Source organism: Acinonyx jubatus, chromosome B1, assembly GCF_027475565.1.
Source record: "Acinonyx jubatus isolate Ajub_Pintada_27869175 chromosome B1, VMU_Ajub_asm_v1.0, whole genome shotgun sequence".
Lineage (NCBI taxonomy): Eukaryota > Metazoa > Chordata > Mammalia > Carnivora > Felidae > Acinonyx > Acinonyx jubatus.
In genome coordinates this window covers 156,880,986-156,900,300 of record NC_069382.1, presented here as the reverse complement: position 1 = coordinate 156,900,300, position 19,315 = coordinate 156,880,986, and the positions used below count along the sequence as shown (strand labels likewise).

The 19,315-nt window shown below is 41.9% G+C and overlaps 1 protein-coding gene and 1 long non-coding RNA gene across 7 annotated transcripts in view; one reads left to right on the top strand and one right to left on the bottom strand.

Annotated features, from left to right (window-relative positions):
• CRACD (capping protein inhibiting regulator of actin dynamics) overlaps positions 1–17,999 on the top strand; it is a 277,503-nt gene extending 259,504 nt beyond the window's left edge. For all 6 annotated transcript variants that reach the window (XM_027057177.2, XM_053217326.1, XM_053217327.1 and 3 more), the window contains 3 exons: positions 5,430–5,620; positions 6,201–6,363; positions 15,217–17,999. In XM_027057177.2, coding sequence (XP_026912978.2) covers positions 5,430–5,620; positions 6,201–6,363; positions 15,217–15,377 — 515 coding nt within the window. In that variant the 3' untranslated portion in view covers positions 15,378–17,999. The remainder of the gene's footprint in view (positions 1–5,429; positions 5,621–6,200; positions 6,364–15,216) is intronic.
• Positions 10,906–15,220, bottom strand: LOC128314542 (uncharacterized). Its single transcript, XR_008296311.1, has 2 exons — positions 14,404–15,220; positions 10,906–13,844 (listed from the first exon to the last, which is right to left on the bottom strand). It is a non-coding gene; the product is annotated as an uncharacterized LOC128314542 (long non-coding RNA).
• Positions 18,000–19,315: the final 1,316 nt, after the last annotated feature.

Below are 19,315 nucleotides of genomic sequence, written 5' to 3'. Positions count from 1 at the left end.
GGATTTTCTCTCTCTCCTCCTCTGCCCCTCCCTCTCTTTCTCTCTCTCAAAATAAATTTAAAAAAATTTTTTAATTGCAATTTAGTGCAGTGAATGAAAATGGATAGTTCAGTATAATGAATTGTCATCTTTCAAATAAGCTGGTTTAGGAATAACTATGCAGCAACTTGGAAAACATGCAGTTGCATCGGGCTCTGCACTGACAGCATGGAACCTGCTTGGGATTCTCTGTCTCCCTTTCTCTCTCTCTCTCTCTCCCCCTTCCCTACTTGCTATCTCTCTCAGAAAAATTAATTAATTTAAGCTGACCCTTAGTTCCCTAAAGCTTTGTGGGACTCATGTTTGCAATCCCCATTGACTTTCAGAGCTAGGTGTCTGGGGGCCCGTCCCTCTGGTGAAAGTCTTAAAAGTTGGGGCCCCAGGTGTGGAATCCAAACCTTTTGTTCCTCAAGGAGAAGCTGACAGTTGTGAGTTCCCTCGGAGTTATGGATTGCTGTACAGGGGGTGGGTTTATGGTGAAATTGTGTCTCACCCTCTCCAACCTCCTTCTGTGTGAGTTTTTCTCATTCACCCATTGCATAGTTGTTCAGCTGGTTTTTGGATTTTTTTTAAAAGGGAATTGTTCCATATATAGCTGCATATTGAGTGTGTCCATGGGAGGGGAGGGGTGCAGGACCCTCCTATGTCACCATCCTGAATTGGAACCCCCATTTTCAGTTTTGACATTAGCCTTTGTGTCAGTAGCTTTTATGATCATCCAAGTCCCTCTCACTGTCTGGAGGACTCTCTCACTCTCCTTATCTTCTCCCGGAAGAAATAGCTCTCTGCTGTGCTTCTTTCTCTTAGGGAAGCCCTTTTGATCATTATAATTTTCTATCCAAAACTGGCAGTGCCCCTGTTTTCTTCCCCGGTATCCAGATTCTGGGCTGTCAGGCTCTGCTAATTGAATTTTTCTTTACTTGGTAGAAAAACAGCATGAAAGCAAAGACCACATGCCCATGGGTGCTGTCTAAAGACCACTGGGGTCTTCCTGCTCACTCTAGGCCACGCAGGCCAAACATGTTTGACTGAACACCCCATCAGAATAAAAATATTAAGCCTGGATCTCCAATTTTATTTGTTAATTGTGACCCTGTAGTGCTGTTATTAGCTAAAACACCTGGAGCATCATATACATTTAAGGTAAAGGTCACTGAAACAACAGTGGACATAACTCCGCTGTGATAATCCTCCTATGTCCTCCTGTGTTTGCCCTCTAGCACTTCTGTTGCAGATGTCATCTCATTCCAAAATTCCCACCTCCTTGTGGCGGGTGGAACAGATATTAAGTGGCCCTTTCTCCCAGAACTGACCTTTGGGAGCGGTGGTTAAAACCCTATAAGGGCAGGATGCACTGGTTCATGTCCCCAGAAGCTGAAGGAGGGAATTGGAGTGGGCTGTGGTTCCCCTTGTCCGCTGGGTTTAGAATGTGAGAGAATAGGTTTAAACAGATATTTTACCTTGGCTTCTTCCACCTCAACTCTGATTTTTCTATGACCACTTTTTCTATGAGCTTCTTCCACCTCAACTCTGATTTTTCTATGGCCACCAAGTTTGGCCACTTTGTGGGCCTGCCCCAAGTAAGTGATCTAGAACTTTTACTTCAGGATGTGGGAATCGGTGCCATTATTTGTTGAAGACCTTTGGGCATCCTGGGCTGAAATTCAGACAGGAGCCACATTTTAACATCCTAAAACATTTTCTGTTTATTGATCCCCAGCTACAGTCCAGACCTGTTAGTCCCTTTACATATATTGTGTTACAGCCTTTCTAAAGTCTGGTCATAACTCCAGGATGTGCTATTCAAACCACAGTTCTAAGGAAATAAAAATCTGGCTAACGATTTATCTTTTCAAATAAAAAAAAAGTAGGCAATTCTACTTTAAAGGTATTTTGACCCTTGTGATAAAACGCTGGTCAGAATTGTTGGCAGGAAACTGGCCAGTTGTTTTAATGACCTTTCCAGGCAAGTTCAGGTGGAATGTTTAGTGTAGGATTCCCTTTTACATAATAGCTTTACATTTTTTTTAATGTTTATTTATTTTTGAGAGAGAGAGAGCACAAGCAAGCAGGGGAGTGGCAGAGAGAGAGGGAGACACAGAATCTGAAGCAGGCTCCAGGCTCTGAGCTGTCAGCACAGAGCCTGACATGGGGCTTGAAATCACGAACTGTGAGATCATGACCTGAGCCAAAGTTATATGCTTAACCAACTGATACATAATAGCCCCTACATAATAACTTTAAATGGAAATCATTTGGATCTTGGCAGTTTGGTTTCAGACATTTTCCAAACAGGTGTTACACTGCCCTGGAGTAGAACAAAACTTAAATTATTTCCTGTGTGTAAAGCCTCTCAGTTAAGCAGAATGCTTGAAGTGGTGAATAGAGTCAACCCTTGAACATCATGAGGGTCAGGGGTGCTACCTTCCTGTGTAGTCAAAATCCCTTTTGACCCCCCCCCAGAACTTAACTAGTAATAGCCTAGTGGAAGCCTTCCTGATAATATAGTCGAGTAACTCATATTTTGTATGTTATATATGCTAAATACTGTATTCTTACAATAAAGTAAGCTAGAGAAAGGAAAATCTTATTAAGAAGACCATAAGGAAGAGAAAATACATTTACAGTACTGTACTGTATTTGTAAAAACAAAACAAAACAAAAACCGCGTAGGGGAGCCTGGGTGGCTCAGTGGGTTGAGTGACCAATTCTTGATTTCAGCTCAAGTTGTAATTCTGGGATCACATGGGATTGAGTCCCACGTTGGGCTCCTCATTGGACATGGAGCATGCTTAAGTTTCTCTTTCTCCCTCTGCCCGTCTCACCCACTTGCATGCGTGTGCTCTCTCTCTCTCTCTCTCTCTCAAAAAAAAACAAACAAACAAACAAAAAAAACCCCGTGTGTAAGTAGACTTGGCCAATTCAAACCCATGTTGTTCAAGGGTCTAGTGTATTTGTATTTTTTGTTTTTGTTTTGTTAACTAACAATTAACTAAAAATACCTTTCAGGTTTTTTTTTAATACTTCTGAAATGTGTCACTTTTCTTTACTGTGTTAGATCATAGCTGAAACTTTATTTGATGACTAGGGAGAGCATAATGACCAAGACTCGTTGTAAATAGGAATTCTCTTTGTAGAGTATTATAGGTCTAAAGGTATAGAAAAGCAGAATCTGCCTCCTTTTTGTGCTTGAATTCTTAATTTGATTTTACTTTGGTTCTTTCTCCTCAATAAAAAGTCAAATCAATGAGAGCCCTGGTTGGTAAGGTTCTGGATCATCAATGTGTAAACTTGTAGTGAATTTCCAAAGAACAGGTCTATACTGAGCCCTTTTCATTTGAGGTAGTAAAGGACGCATTGCTGGAATGGTTATCTATAAAAGGGGTTAATTTTTACGTGAGGAAAAGAAGGGGATGATTCTCATAGACATAAATAGTAAGTACAGGTCACTTTTGTAGAGTGGTTTCTATCTGCCAACTGTCTGGTTAGTATGATACCCAGGATCTCTTAATCTTCACGGCAGTCTGATGAGGCATGTGCCATTGTCATCTCCACTTTATGGATTAGAAGACCTTAGAGAAGTTAAGTAGCTTTTGTAAGGTCACACAAGGTCAAGCCCAGGGCTGCTCAATTTAAGAGTCCAGTTGCTCAACCTCTGATTCCAGCCACCTGTGAAGTGTGTTTACCCCATTGCATAGGCAAGACAGTCAACCACAGGAAAAGCTCAGACTGGAAGTCAGGAGTCCTAGGCTCAAACTTCAGCCTGTGCACTAACTGCTGGGTGACCTGGGGCACCGCACTGGATTGCTGTGGCCCCTCATACTCACTCTGTCAAAAGAGAGCATTGGACCAAAATCACAGTTTCCTACTGCATTCTTCAGAGCCCCACTGCCCTCAGCAGTCTCATGGGATAGATCGAGCAGCACCCTTTTTACCTCTTTCATACACTGGGTAGGATGTTTGGGAAGGGGTTAAATAAAGCAGTAAATAAGAATAATAAATCAAATAGCAGCCTGGGTCCCCTGTAGGCTTGAGATTTTCTGACACTGAAGATTGTATTTCTAGTCCCATTTTGAGGGAAGGAAAAGACTTCTATTTTTCTGTTGATAAGAAATATTACCTCTCCACCCAGAGAAGTCCCTCGGGCATCAGTGCAGAGTTTGTGTTAGGAAAGGACAGTTGAATATTTCATGTCACTAGTTCTAAGGGGTGAAGGATCAAGGTAAGTGAGCAGTTTCACTGTAAACCTCCCTTTGCCTTTACCAGTTTTTTTTTTTAATATTTATTTTTTGGGAGACCGCAAGCAGGGTAGGGGTAGGGAGAGGGGGACAGAGGATCTGAAGCAGGCTATGTGCTGACAGACTGACAGCAGTGAGCCCAATGTGGGGCTTGAACTCATGAACCACGAGATCATGACCTGAGCAGAAGTTGGATGCTCAACTGACTGAGCCACCCAGGTACCCTTGCCTTTACCAGTTCTGATCACTATTCCAGTGAGGTGGGCGGGGGGGGGGGTGGGGGGGGGGCAGGTCTCCACACCATCAGCCCGTCCTCAGATACTAGCTGGCTTTCTTACATTTCATATCATTCATATCAGTTCTGATGCTGTCTACCTGTCCCACAAGACTGTCCCCACTTCAGATGCCATTCCCACATCCAGGTCATCACCTATGCTTCTGACCAACTTAAATCGGAGATTCCCACAACCGCCTCCTTGAGTTCAGTTAATTTGGAAGAGTGCCTCACAGAACTCAGGGAAACATTTTACTGATTAGATAACCAGTTTATTATAAAAGGATGTAACTCAGGAACAGCCAGATGGAAATGATCCATAAGGACAGGGTATGGGGAAGGGGCATGGAGCTTGCATGCCCTCAAAGGACACCTCTCCCCACAAATCTCCATGTGTTCACCAGCTGGAAACTCCCTGAACCCTGTCCTTTTGGGTTTTTATGGAGGTTTCACTATATATGCATGACCAATTAACTCATCAGCCATTGGCAATTGAAATCAGCCTCTAGTCCTGCTCCCCTCCCCAGAGGTTGGGGGGTGGGAACGAAAGATTCAAACCTGATCACATGGTTGGCTCCTCTGGCAACCAGCCCCCAGCCTTAAGGATGGTCCCAAAGTCATCTCATTAACGGAATGAGGGACACCTTATGCTCTCATCACTTAGGAAATTCCAAGGGTTTTACTGTGTTCTAGAAATGGGCATGAAGACCAAATGTATTCTGCTTTTTAATTTTTTTTTAAAGTTTAATCTCTACGCCCAATGTGGGACTCGAAGTCATGACTCCGAGATCATGAGCCACAGCTCTACCAACTGAGCCAGCCAGACGCCCCCAGATACATCATATAAATCGTAACAGCAGTCTTTTTTTTGTCCCCAGAAAAGCCTGTTCTTCAGAGCAGGCACTCGTTAGATGGCTCCAAACTTGCGGAGAAGGTTGAAACTGCGCAGCCACTGTGGATAACGTTGGCACTGCAGAAACAGAAGGGGTTTCGGGAGCAGCAAGCTACTCGAGAGGAGAGGAAGCAAGCCAGGGAGGCCAAACAGGCAGAAAAGCTCTCCAGAGAGAACGTGAGTAGCCTGGTCTTCAGCTTTAACTTTTCCTTCTCGAGTTTGGCTATCTTTTAGTTGGGTCACAAGGGTTTAAAAAAAAAAAAAGCTAGCTGGGAGTGGTGAATGCTTAGGGTAGAGCAGTAAATAAATTGACAACCATTAAACCAGGGAAGTGTTTTCAAGTAGTAATTTTGTTTGGTTTCCTTGTGCTCTCAGTTAGGTTAACCTGATTTGGTAGAGTCCGTGATTATTAGCAGTGATCCACACACACTGCAGTTATGTGAGAAATAGGAAAGTGAATGCATCTGAGCAGTGAGCTGGGAGAAGAATCAGGAGTCTTGCTCTGTGGCCCTGATTTTATAGTCTGTTCACTGGGACTCCTACAAAAGTGGCTTTCCCTCTTTTGGGACCTTTGTCTTGAGCTGCTCCATGGCTGGCGTCATGGTTGGCCACACATTGCTCCCAAGTGCAGTCCCGTTTCTCCTTCAGAGGCAGAGGTTGGGGGCTGGCAGGCAGAAGCCCCCCAAGGCCTTGCACGGTCAGTCTTTCCGTGTCCTGAGGTTGAACACACACTTGCCCTGACTCTCTGCCCACCCAGGTCGGTGTCATCCTGCAGCCTGGAAGCAGCAGTATCAGCAGAGCAGGCTCCTTGCACAAGCACAGCCCACAGCTGGAGGAGAAGAAGCTGGAGACCGCAGCGTCCAGGCTTGAGCGCAGGGAACAGCTGAAAAAGGCCAACACTCTTCCCACATCTGTGACAGGTAGGGAGAGCAGGTCGGATTCTGTGTAACTGTGGTGACAGGCTTGTCTTCTCACAGCCACTTTACATCCTTGAGTTTGGGAATGGGCACAGCGTGTGAGTCTCTTCACAGCCCCAGAGGTCAGCTTTGAGAAAGCACTTCTGGTAAAGACCACCAGCAGCTCCCCACCACCAGTGGTATGGTGGTAAATGGTTAACGGTCACCCTCCAGGGACTGGGGAGACCTCTGATTTTAGCATTTGAGTTTTCGTGGGGTAAATGCTCCCACTGCAGCCAGTTCCAGGCTACCAGTGTGGTGTCACCTGGCTCCCTAAATTCCTGGACATCAAACAAGCCCTCCCTCTCCGACACCCCGCTGCCTGTAGCCCCAACAAAATGAGGTTTGCTAACTTGCTCTCCTGTAAGGGAGACCATGTACCAGAAGAACCACCTAAAGAAAGGAAGAGGCAAGATTATCAGAGGATTTGGGGGGAAAAGGGTGAAGTTTAGGTAAAATTTAAGCAATGTGGGGTTTTGACGGGCTAAGAGCAGCACAGGGTTGTATGTAAAGGGGTTCACATCAAACCTGAGCTGAAAAGTGCACTCAGGGTCTAGTTTCCTTTGACACAATAAACAAATTTGTGGAGGCTAAATCTGAAAACCCCTGCTTGGGGCTCTGCACCTAGCTGGAACTGGAAGCTGCTTCTCTGAATCAGTGACCCACGGGGCTCAGATACTCCAGGCAAAGTGGGAAGGTCTCTGCTCACTGATGGGGATTCAGATAGCAAGTTTCTGACCACATTAATTAACAGCAGGGTTTCCTATTCGTGACATATAAAAGACACACATTTAAAAAAATTCTTTATTCTATTAAAATGATTAGTCATGTTTCCAACTGTTACCTTGTTACAAATCACTTGAAGGAGGGATATGAATGGGAACAAGCTTCCTCCCAGAGGTTAACCGGGCCTGTTTTCCCTTCTGAGCAACCCTGTTCCCTAGAGGGCACCCACCCCCCAGATCTAGACTTTGTAATGCCTTTGTTACCTGCCAGCTTGGGTATGGAAATGGAAAGAGGTCTCAACCACTAACGCTATACTTAATATTTTGGTGAGGAGAGATAAAGCCTTTATATTTGAAAACCACTTTGGAGCACCGTATAATTTCTCAATAACCTCCATGGGCATAATTTCATTTGATCTGACACCCAAGAATTGAAGGTTCTAAACAAACGGGTGTGCCACCAAGCTCATTCTTTGAAAATAAAGTTCCAGAGTCAGAGATCACATACCTTTCTCTGACAGACTTCTTGGACGCTCTAAAGAGTTAATGCAGTTCAGAGTGGCTACAGCTTAATAAAGCAAACCTTTATTTTTGTATTTGTCTTTTCAGTCAGTATTTGTAGATTTCTCATTCTGTGTAGGCCATCGCCACCGGCAGTAAATAAGACTCAGAGAGAAGCCAAGATCCCTCACCTTAGGAGGTCTCTAAGATCTGATAAAACAAGTGTTGGAATTGTGAGGCCAGCCTGAAAGTCTAGAGAGCCGGCAGGGAGTGGAGGCCCCCAGCGAGAGCTTGGTACAGAGGGGAGCTTCTGACCTCACCAGTTTGAAAAAAAAAAAAAAAAAAAAGATAAGTTCAAACTGCTGGTTTGATCTTTTTCTTCCTGGAATTGACTGGTTGTATAGCTAGAATGACAACATTTACCTTTTATTTCTTATTATCATGTAGGCAGAGCTGTGCACAAAAACTTAGGCTTCTAGAAACTGTGAAATTAAAACCAACCATATTCTAATTCTGTATGTAACAATTATGATCACCCACTTTCTTCCCCTAATTGTTCTCACTAAAGATGCCCAGTGTTTCACTGGGTTTTCCTTTCTGAATCTTTTACTTTTTTTTTTTAATATAATTTATTGTCAAATTGGTTTCCATACAACACCCAGTGCTCATCCCAACAATGAGCTCATCCCTTGTCAATGCCCATCACCCACTTGCCTCTCTCCTCCACCAACCCTCAGTTTATTCTCAGTTTTTAAGAGTCTCTTATGGTTTGCCTCCCTCCCTCTCTGTTTGTAACTTTTCCCCCCTTCCCCTCCCCCATGGTCTTCTGTTAAGTTTCTCAAGATCCACGTATGAGTGAAAACATATGGTATCTTTCTCTGACTTATTTCACTTAGCATAATACCCTCCAGTTCCATCCATGTTGCTTCAGATGGCTAGATTTCGTTCTTTCTCATTGCCACGTAGTATTCCATTGTGTACATAAACACAGTTTCTTTATCCATTCATCAGCTGATGGACATTTAGGCTCTTTCCATAATTTGGCTATTGTTGAAAGTGCTGCTATAAACATTGGGGTACAAGTGCCCCTATACATCAGCACTTCTGTATCCCTTGGTTAAATTCCTAGCAGTGCTATTGCTGGGTCATAGGGTAGTTCTATTTTTAATTTTTTGAGGAACCTCCACACTGTTTTCCAGAGCGGCTGCACCAGTTTGCATGAATCCATTAGCAGTGCAAGAGGGTTCCCGTTTCTCCACATCCTCGCCAGCATCTATGTTTTCCTGATTTGTTCATTTTAGCTGCTCTGACTGGCGTGAGGTGGTATCTCAGCGTGGCTTTGATTTTTACTTCCCTGATGATGAGTGACGTTGAGCATCATTTCAGGTGTCTGTTGGCCATCTAGATGTCTTGTTTGGAGAACTGTCTATTCATGTCTTTCATTTCTTCACTGGATCATTTGTTTTTCAGGTGTGGAGTTTGGTGAGTTCTGTATAGATTTTAGATACTAGCCCTTTATCCAATATGTCATTTGCAAATATCTTTTCCCATTCCGTTGGTTGCCTTTTAGTTTTGTTGATTGTTTCCTTTGCAGTGCAGAAACTTTTTATCTTGATGAGGTCCCAATAGTTCATCTTTGTTTTAATTCCCTTGCCTTTGGAGACAGGTCGAGCATGAAATTGTTGTAGCTGAGGTCAAAGAGGCTGTTGCCTGCTTTCTCCTCTAGGGTTTTGATGGTTTCCTGTCTCACATTCAGGTCTTTCATCCATTTGGAGTTTATTTTTATGTATGCTGTAAGAAAGTGGTCTAGTTTCAATCTTCTGCATGTTGCTGTCCAGATCTCCCAGCACCATTTGTTAAAGAGACTTTCTTTTTTCCACTGGATGTTCTTTCCTGCTTTGTCAAAGACTAGTTGGCTATACATTTGTGGGTCCAATTCTGGGTTCCCTATTCTATTCCATTGGTCTGTCTGTTTTTGTGCCAATGACCATACAGTCTTGATGATTACAGTTTTGTAGTAGAGGCTAAAGTCTGGGATTGTGATGCCTCCCGCTTTGGTTTTCTTCTTCAATATTACTTTGGCTATTCAGGGTCTTTGTGGTTCCATACAGATTTTAGGATTGTTTGTTCTAGCTTTGAGAAGAATGCTGGTGCAATTTTGATTGGGATTGCATTGAATGTGTAGATTGCTTTTGGTAGTATTAACATTTTAATAATATTTATTCTTCCAATCCATGAGCATGGAATGTTTTTCTAATTCTTTGTGACTTCTTCAATTTCCTTCATAAACTTTCTATAGTTTTCAGCATACAGCTCTTTTACATCTTTGGTTAGGTTTATTCCGAGGTATTTTATGGTTCTTGGTGCAATTGTAAATGGGATCAGTTTCTTTATTTCTCTTTCTGTTGCTTCATTATTGGTATATAAAAATGCAAGATTTCGATACATTGATTTTGTACCCTGCAATTTTGCTGAATTCGTGTATCCCTTCTAGCAGACTTTTGGGTGGAGTCTGTTGGGTTTTCCATGTAGAGTATCATGTCATCTGCGAAAAGTGACAGTTTGACTTCTTTGCCAATTTTCTTTTTAATTTTTTTTTAATGTTTATCTTTGAGAGAGGGAGAGAGACAGAGTGTGAGTGGGGAAGGGACAGAAAGAGAAGGAGACACAGAATCTGAAGCAGGCTCCAGGCTCTGAGCTGTCAGCACAGAGCCCGACACAGGGCTTGAACTCACAGACCCTGAGATCATGACCTGAGCCAAAGTTGGACATTTAACTGACTGAGCCACCCAGGCGCCCTCTTCTTTGCCAATTCTGATGCCTTTTATTTCATTTTGTTGTCTGATTGCTGATGCTAGCACTTCCAACACTATGTTAAACAACAGCAGTGAGAGTGGACATCCCTGTCATGTTCCTGATCTCAGGGGGAAAGCTCTCAGGTTTTCCCTATTGAGGATGATATTAGCTGTGGGCTTCTCATAAATTGCTTTTATGATGTTTAAGTATGTTCCTTCTATCTTGACTTTGACGGTTTTTATTAAGAAAGGATGCTGCTGGGGCGCCTGGGTGGCGCAGTCGGTTAAGCGTCCGACTTCAGCCAGGTCACGATCTCGCGGTCCGTGAGTTCGAGCCCCGCGTCAGGCTCTGGGCTGATGGCTCAGAGCCTGGAGCCTGTTTCCGATTCTGTGTCTCCCTCTCTCTCTGCCCCTCCCCCGTTCATGCTCTGTCTCTCTCTGTCCCAAAAATAAATAAACGTTCAAAAAAAAGAAAATTTTTAAAAAAGAAAGGATGCTGTATTTTGCCAAATGCTTTTTCTGCATCTATTGACAGGATCATATGGTTCTTTTCCTTTCTTCTATTAATGTGATGTATCACATTGATTGATTTGTGAATATTGAACCAGCCCTGCAGCCCAGGAATGAATTCCACTTGATCATAGTGAATAATTCTTTTTATATGCTGTTGAATTTGACTTGCTAGTATCTTGTTGAGAATTTTTGCATCCATATTCAGCAGGGATATTGGCCTGTAGTTCTCTTTTTTTGCTGGGTTTCTGTCTGGTTTGGGAATCAAAGTAATGCTGGCTTCATAGAATGAGTTGAGTCCCGAAGTTTTCCTTCCATTTCTATTTTTTGGAACAGCTTGAGGATAGGTATCAACTCTGTGTTGAATGTATGGTAGAATTCCCCAGGGAAGCCAACTGGTCCAGGACTCTTTATTTGTTGGGAGATTTTTGATAACTGATTCAGTTTCTTCACTAGTTATGGGTCTGTTCAAATTTTCTATTTCTTCCCGTTTGTCCAGTTTGCTGGCATACAATTTTTCATAGTATTCCTTGATAAATTGCTTGTATTTCTGAGGCATTGGTTGTAATACATCCATTTTCATTCATGATTTTATCTATTTGGGTCATCTGCCTTTTCTTTTTGAGAAGCCTAGCTAGAGGTTTATCAATTTTATTTTTTCAAAAAACCGACTCTTGGTTTCATTGATCTGCTCTGCAGTTTTTTTAGATTCTATATTGTTTATTTCTGCTCTGATCTTTATTATTTCTCTTCTTCTGCTGGATTTGAGGTGTCTTTGCTGTTCTGCTTCTAGTTCCTTTAGGTGTGCAGTTAGATTTTGTATTTGGGATTTTTCTTATTTCTTGGGATAGGCCATTTTCCTCTTAGGACTGCCTTTGCTGCATCCCAAAGGGTTTGGATTGTTGTGCTTTCGTTTTCATTTGTTTCCATGTATTTTTTCTCTAAATGCCTGGTTGACCCATTCATTCTTTAGTAGGATGTTATTTAACCTCCATGCTTTCGGAGATTTTCCAGACTTTTTCCTGTGGTTGATTTCAATTTTCATAGCATTGTGATCTGGAAGTGTGAATGGTATGATCTCAATTTTTTTATATTTATTGAGGGCTGTTTTGTAACCCAGAATGTGATCTAGCTTGGAGAATGTTCCATGTGCACTCAAGAAGAAAGTATATTCTGCTGCTTCAGGATGTAGAGTTCTAAGTATATCTGTCAAGTCCATCTGGTCCAGTGTTTCATTCAGGGCCATTGTTTCTTTACTGATTTTCTGTCTAGATGATCTGTCCATTGTTATAAGTGCAGTATTAAAGTCCCCTACAATTAACACATTCTTACCAGTAAGATTACTTATGTTTGTGATTGTTTTATGTATTTGGGTGTTCCCGAATTCAGTGCATAGATATTTGTAATTGTTAGCTCTTCCTGCTGGATAGACCCCATAATTATTATATAATGCCATTCTTCATCTCTTGTTGCGGACTTTAAAGTCTAGTTTTTCTGAAATAAGTATGGCTTTTCCAGCTTTCTTTTGACTTCCAGTACATGATAGATAGTTCTCCAACACCTCACTTTCAATCTGAAGGTGTCCTCAGGTCTAAAATGGGTCTCTTGTAGACAGGAAATAGATGGGTCTTATTTTTTAATCCATTTTGATACCCTCTGTCTTTTGATTGGAGCATTTAGTCCATTTACATTCAGTGTTATTATTGAAAGATCGGGGTTTAGAGTCACTGTGTTATCTGTAGGTTTCATGGTTGTAGTGATGTCTCTGGTACTTTGTGGTCCTTGTAACATTTCACTCACAGAATCCCCCTTAGGATCTCTTGTAGAGCTGATTTAGTTGTGATGGATGAATTCCTTCAGTTTTTGTTTGGGAAGACCTTTATCTCTCCTTCTATTCTGAATGACAGGCTTGCTGGATAAAGGATTACTGGTTGCATATTTTTCCTGTTCATCACATTGAAGATCTCCTGCCATTCCTTTCTGGTCTGCCAAGTTCTAGTAGATAGGTCTGCTACTACCCTTATGTGTCTACCTTTGTATGTTAAGACCTGTTTATCCCTAGCTGCTTTCAGAATTTTCTCTTTATCCTTGTATTTTGCCAGTTTCATTATGCTATGTCGTGCAGTAAATTGATTCAAGTTACATCTGAAGGGAGTTCTCTGTGCCTCTTGGATTTCAAGGTCTGTTTCCTTCCCTGGATTGGGAAAGTTCTCAGCTCTGATTTGTTCAAGTACACCTTCAGCCTCTTTCTTTCTCTCTCTCTCCTTCTTCTGGAACTCCTATGATATGGATATTGTTCCATTTGATTGAATTATTTAGTTCTCTAATTCTCCACTGGTGATCCTGGACTTTTTTTTTTTAATCTCTTAGCTTCCTCTTTTTCCATGTTATCTTCTAATTCACCTCTTCTCTCCTCTGCCTCTTCAATCCATGCTGTGACCACTTCCATTTTGCACCTCATTTATAGCATTTTTCAATTCATCATGACTATTTTTTAGTTCCTTGATTTCTGCATCAGTAGCTTCTCTGCTGTCTTCTATGCCTTTTTCAAGCCCAGTGATTAATCTTATGACTATTTTTCTAAATTCTTGTTCATTTATATTGCTTATATCTGTTTTGATCAATTCTTTAGTGGCCACTCCTTCCTGGAATTTGAGGAGAATTCTTCCGTTTCGTCATTTTGGCTAGTTTTCTATCCCTTGTGAGTTTTAAAAGCTTGTTATGTGCTCTGCACCTGTGAGCACTGCTTTATTAAAGAGGAGGTCATACACTGTCCAGGGCCTGGCCCTTCAGGAGGTGTGTTTTGGAGAGTTACTTGCTCTCTGTTGTTGTAACTTTGGTTATTTTATTTCCCTACTTGTAGTGATGTTTTGGACCCTCCACCAGGTGTGCTTTGATTTGTCCCTTGAAGTAGCTGTGGAAAGGAAAACAGATAAACAGGAAAGAAAAACATGCAATCACACAAATGAAACAAAAACAATCAAAAAGCAAAAAACCAGAAACACCAGCTACAAGTAAAGAACAGGGTGGAGGTGGTGCTGATGGAAGAGCACATACAAAGAGAGAAATGACAGGGGCAGGGTAAAGGAAAAAATAAACATTGACCAGGCAGAGAGACTAAATAGCTTAATTCAGAGAGAGAGCAAGGAAAATAAGGGAGGAGGCAGAGAAAAAGAAATGAAGATAAAGTTATCTAGAGAAACTATAGGCTTGATTATTCCAGAGAGAGAAAGGAAAGGAGGTGGTGTAGAACATGTATCAAGAGAATGGATTAAATATGTCTGCTAAAACAAACCAACAACCAGAGTACCCAGTCTAGAGGAGGGAAGAGATAAGGAGAAAAGGAAGGAAGAATATATCTAAATAACAAGAATTGTCCTAGAATTAATCCAGGCAATGCAGCAGCACTAGTCTGGAGGAGGGGGCCATCTGGTTCCTCAGCATCTATCCCACTCCAGTAGACATGCAGTTACCTGGCATGAAGGGGTGTGGTTTGGTGTAGGCGGGTCCCACCTCCACTGTGGGCCCCAGGGACCCATCCCTGAGGCCCCACCTTGGTCGTGGTGGGGAGAAAAATGGCGACCTCCCAGCCTCTTCTCCACTGACTGGTGTCCCAAATCACTGCGCCGTCCTCGCTGTGCTGTGGGCACAGATGAGGAGGTCTGTCTCGCTCTGCCAACTTCCATGCCCTGGTACTTGGCTGGGATTTAAACTCCCGCTCCATGCGCCCCAGCCCTGGGGAAGCACCTATGTTGTCCCAGCTGGTTTTGTCCTGTGCCACAGTACTTCAGGGAGAGGACTGCTTTCTCCTACTGTGGACTGCGTCCCTGACCTGCCCCCGAACCCGGCGGTGGCTCCCCTCCTCCCCAGGTGCAGAAACAGGGCAGCTGGCCCCAGTACGAAGGCCCCAGAGTTAGAGATGGGATCCCTCTCCATCCTGGTCGGTTTTTCTCTTGTCTAGATACAGTCCTACACTTCCCCAGCTACTCTTTCTCTTCTTCCCTTTGTCTCTCTGCAGAAGAGGATCCTTCCTCTCCATGCCTACACGGCCCGTTTTATCTCCCCCAGTTCACAATCACCCACCTACAGCCCGTCAGGTTGTCCCAGTGTCTCCTTGTTAGACTCCTGTCTCTTTTCCTTCTAGACTGTCTGTTTGAGAGACATGGGAAGTATGGATCCCCCTACTTTTCCGCCATGTTGGCTGGCCCTGAAATCTTACCCTTCTGATACATCAAAATGTGGTTCTGACTTTTATTCTTATTCTTTTCCTTCTAAACACAATTCAGTGGAGATTTCGGATTCAGCTCCCCCTGCACCGCTGGTCAAAGAAGTCACCAAGAGGTTCTCAACCCCAGATGCTGCCCCCGTGTCAACAGAACCAGCTTGGCTGGCGTTGGCCAAAAGGAAAGCCAAGGCCTGGAGCGACTGTCCACAGATCATTAAGTAGAGTGACTCTTAACCCACTCCTGTTGCCAGTTATTGGCTCTTCTCTTGCCCTTGTTATTTATTTTTTATATGAGGTAAAGAAACCAAGCTAGGGAAAAGCAGCATGTTTTATAGGCTCTAAAATAATTGTTTAGAAACGGAACTGGTGGCGTTCCTTGTAAAGAGTGTATTTGCACAATCCTAGGTCCTGGTGCCTTGAGCTCCTCCTCATTCTCAAGAGAAAATTCCATCCGAGGGACCACACGAAGCAAAATCTCCAAACTAAGAACTTCTTACAAGAGCCTACCATGCCCATTCTGCAGCGCTCCACACATAACACACCCACACACCATTTAGAACAACATGTCCTTTGCCAATATTTGTAATGGTTTGTGATTCTCTACTCCAGTTTACCCTACCATTTGTTTGGTGGTTTCTTTCCTTTTCTACGGTAACGGTGAAAGAAAGGATCATATAGATAGAAACAATAATTCCCACTCTCCTGAATGCAGTGAGTAACTAGGTATCATAACAGTCTGGCTGCCACCTCTTTCCGCGTCTGCTTTTCTGAATTCTCCCTGGTCTGAAACTGTCACATGCACATGTCCACCACACTGCTATTCTACAGGTCCTGCCACACCAGGACTCCCTTAAGAACATATTAAACATTTGGCCCAGTTGGCTCCTAGGCAACATTTTTATTTACCATCATGAAGAAAGGAAGCAACATATTCTCTTTCCATCTCTGAGAATCCCCATCTAGTGCAGTGGTACTTAAGATGTCCTGGCTCCATCCCAGTCCTACCTACCAAATTAGATCCTTTGAGGACGGGCCAGGACTGTCTATTCTGGCAAAACTCTTCAGACGAATTCTGATACATCCCAAAGGTTGAGAACCTTGGGATAAACTGCTTCCAGTGTAATCTAGCTTTTAAAACTCTGAAAGGGAGGCTCATTTCACCCCAAGAAGCAAAAGTGAGAGAGGAAAAATAACCCATCCCCCAAACCAGCCATTTATTACAAGATAGGAGAGGCTACTGACATTACGTATCTCTGAATATTCCCTTAGGTCTTTAGGGAAAATTGACAGGAAGCCAAGATTTGGAGCCTTTGTACTAAGGACTTCCTATGGAAAGTTTCTTTCTTTATCGTAATTGAATGATTCATATTTAGAGTCAAATGTTCAAGAGCATTTATAATTTTGAGCATTCACCTTACTACCTTTAAAAAACATCTCAGAGTCTAAAGTGGCCTTGTTGCTCCACACATGTGGTCCAAAGAAGGGACATGGCAAGCATGAAGCATAGACATACCAGCAAACCCACACTTTCTATTTCATGGTGCCGGCATATTCAACTTTTCTTAAGATTCTGACTCCACAATACAAGTACACATCCTTCACTCAGTGCAAGGGGAATCACATTCCTTTTTCCTCTCCTACAAAAACACATTTTATCAGTATCCATCATGCTGAGCTCCCTCAACATGCAATGTGCTGTTATTATTCTGTCATTTACCATATAGAAGGCATCTTCTGGAAATGATGGCTCAACCTCATGGTAGCAACTGGCAAGTGTGGTCAAGCGGATAGTTGTACTCTTGCAAGTCGGATTTAATATTATATATACTGGATCAGACTGTTAAGAATCAGTGTAACTTGAATTTTTTTTATTCCTGTGGGAAGCAATTAATATTCCAATGCATGTTTTCCACACTGATGTTCATTTCTAAATCAAACATGTAGGCATTTGTTAGTTTTCAGTGATTTCATTACTAACATAACACCCTTTTGAATGGCAGTCTTTCCACCTAGAGCCCTGGTATTCTAGTGCTACAGTAATTCTTCCAAACTTTGTCTTTCATCCTGCCAGCTTTGGATAATACCACAGTAAGGGTGGAGAACAGGGGGAAGAAATCAGATCACTGAAGAAGAATACTTAGAAGAGTCAACCCTCTACTGGCTCACATACCACACAGGAGAAACGCCTTAGTCACAAAAGCTCCTATGAAAGTCTTTAGAAGTTAAGAGTACACTGGGGAAAGGGACAGAGCACTTACTTTCAACCACTTCCTGAAGGGTACATGTTTAATATTTCATGTAAAATGACTCCAAATTGCACTAAATACCAATGAAGTGTTATTTTGCTTTAGTTGTGCTGCAGTCTTTTCTGATTAACAAACTGTGGGGGAAATTCAAAACAAAAACACTTTTTTTTTTAAATCAATGATTGCTATGTTAAATTTTTTTTTAAACTTGAAACACATACTTCTCTTGGCAAGGTTAACAGATTGACTCTGTTCATAAACATATAGAGAGTTTTTGTTTACTTTTTTAATTTTTCAAGTGCAATTGTTTCTTACACATTAATTACTATTATCATTTTAGCCAGTTATCAGCAAATTATAGTATGTATTCATTGTCTCTTCTTGTGACATTTAGTTTAATTGCTTATTTTGAAGCAGAAACATTAGTTACAGTGTCTTGCAATATTTTTAACCAATAATAAAATTAAGTAGAGACAACAATGAAAAATATCTTAGTGTGATTTTAATATTATTTTGAGATTTTTGGTTGTATAAAGTTTTAATGTAAAATGTTCATTATTGAAGGAAAGAGATCTTTCAATAAAAAATACATACAAGATCTTCAGCACTGATGGAATTTCCTTTTCAAGTTGAAGGTTTTACTATTTTCAATGACTATAAGCAAACTCATATAGCTTTTGTTGAGAAAGAGAAATTTCAAGGCATTTTATTTGCTACCTTGTATTTTTTACTAGGTGTTTTAGAGATAAGTAATGAGTAGGGGCAAATAAAATGTTTATCTCCGTCCTAAATTGGAATTGAATGATCTGCATCCCAGACAAAACAATCCTACAGCCTCCTTACACAACACATGGGCCCCAGAACAGCAACAGTGGCTGGAGCTGAGAGAGCTGAGACCTTGTGAAAGGCAGCTTAGGGTCCCAGGCCAGACCTACTGACTCACAGGCCTGCACTAGGGCCAAGTGAGTGATGTGAGGCATTCATCTTGGGTGCCACAAACTATGTAATCAAGAAAAATACTATTTTCATACAGTATTATATATATAGTATATATAGTGTGTATGTATATATATAATATACATTATATATACAATTATATACAAATGTATGCATTATATATACAATATATATACATTATATGTTATATATAATGTATATTATATATAGGTACTATATATAATGTATATTATATATATATGTACTATATATAATATATATTAGTACTTGGGGCGCCTGGCTGGCTCAGTCGGTAGAACATGTGACTCTTGATCTCAGGGTTGTAGGCTCAAGCCCTACACTGGGCCTAGAGATTACTTAATAAAATAAAAATTCATACAAATTCCAACATGAACAATTATCAAAATTTTAAATAAGGACAGGATCAGTATTGCTGATTTTTCTTTTTGCCTCAGGTTCCATTATGGCCCAGCAAAACACACTTTCAGCCCTCTCAACTGTTAACGTGCATTTCACTCTAACAAGAGCTTCAGGTGGTTAATACATTAAGATTTAAGAAGCACTGAGGGCATCTGGGTGGTACAGTTGGTTAAGCATCGACTTTGGCTCAGGTCATGATCTCATGGTTCGTGAGTTTGAACCCCACTTTGGGCTCTGCACTCTCTCTGTCCCTTGTGAGATTCTGTCTCCCTCTATGTCTCTCACTCTCAAAAAAAAAAAAAAAAAGATTTAAGAAGCACTGATCTAAAACTTGGCAGAAGAGATGTTGTTCTTTTTGACCAGTCTGTACCTCAATCCCCACTCTAGGTTTGGGGAAATCTCCCAACTCATGGGTCTTGCACTCACCTCCCACCACCAAAGATGAAGTGCCCGATATGTGCTTTCCTGTACTCTATCAGGGGCATGGAACCAGTTTCACTTAAACTTGGAAGAGACTCTGAATTTGTCTCCCAGTTG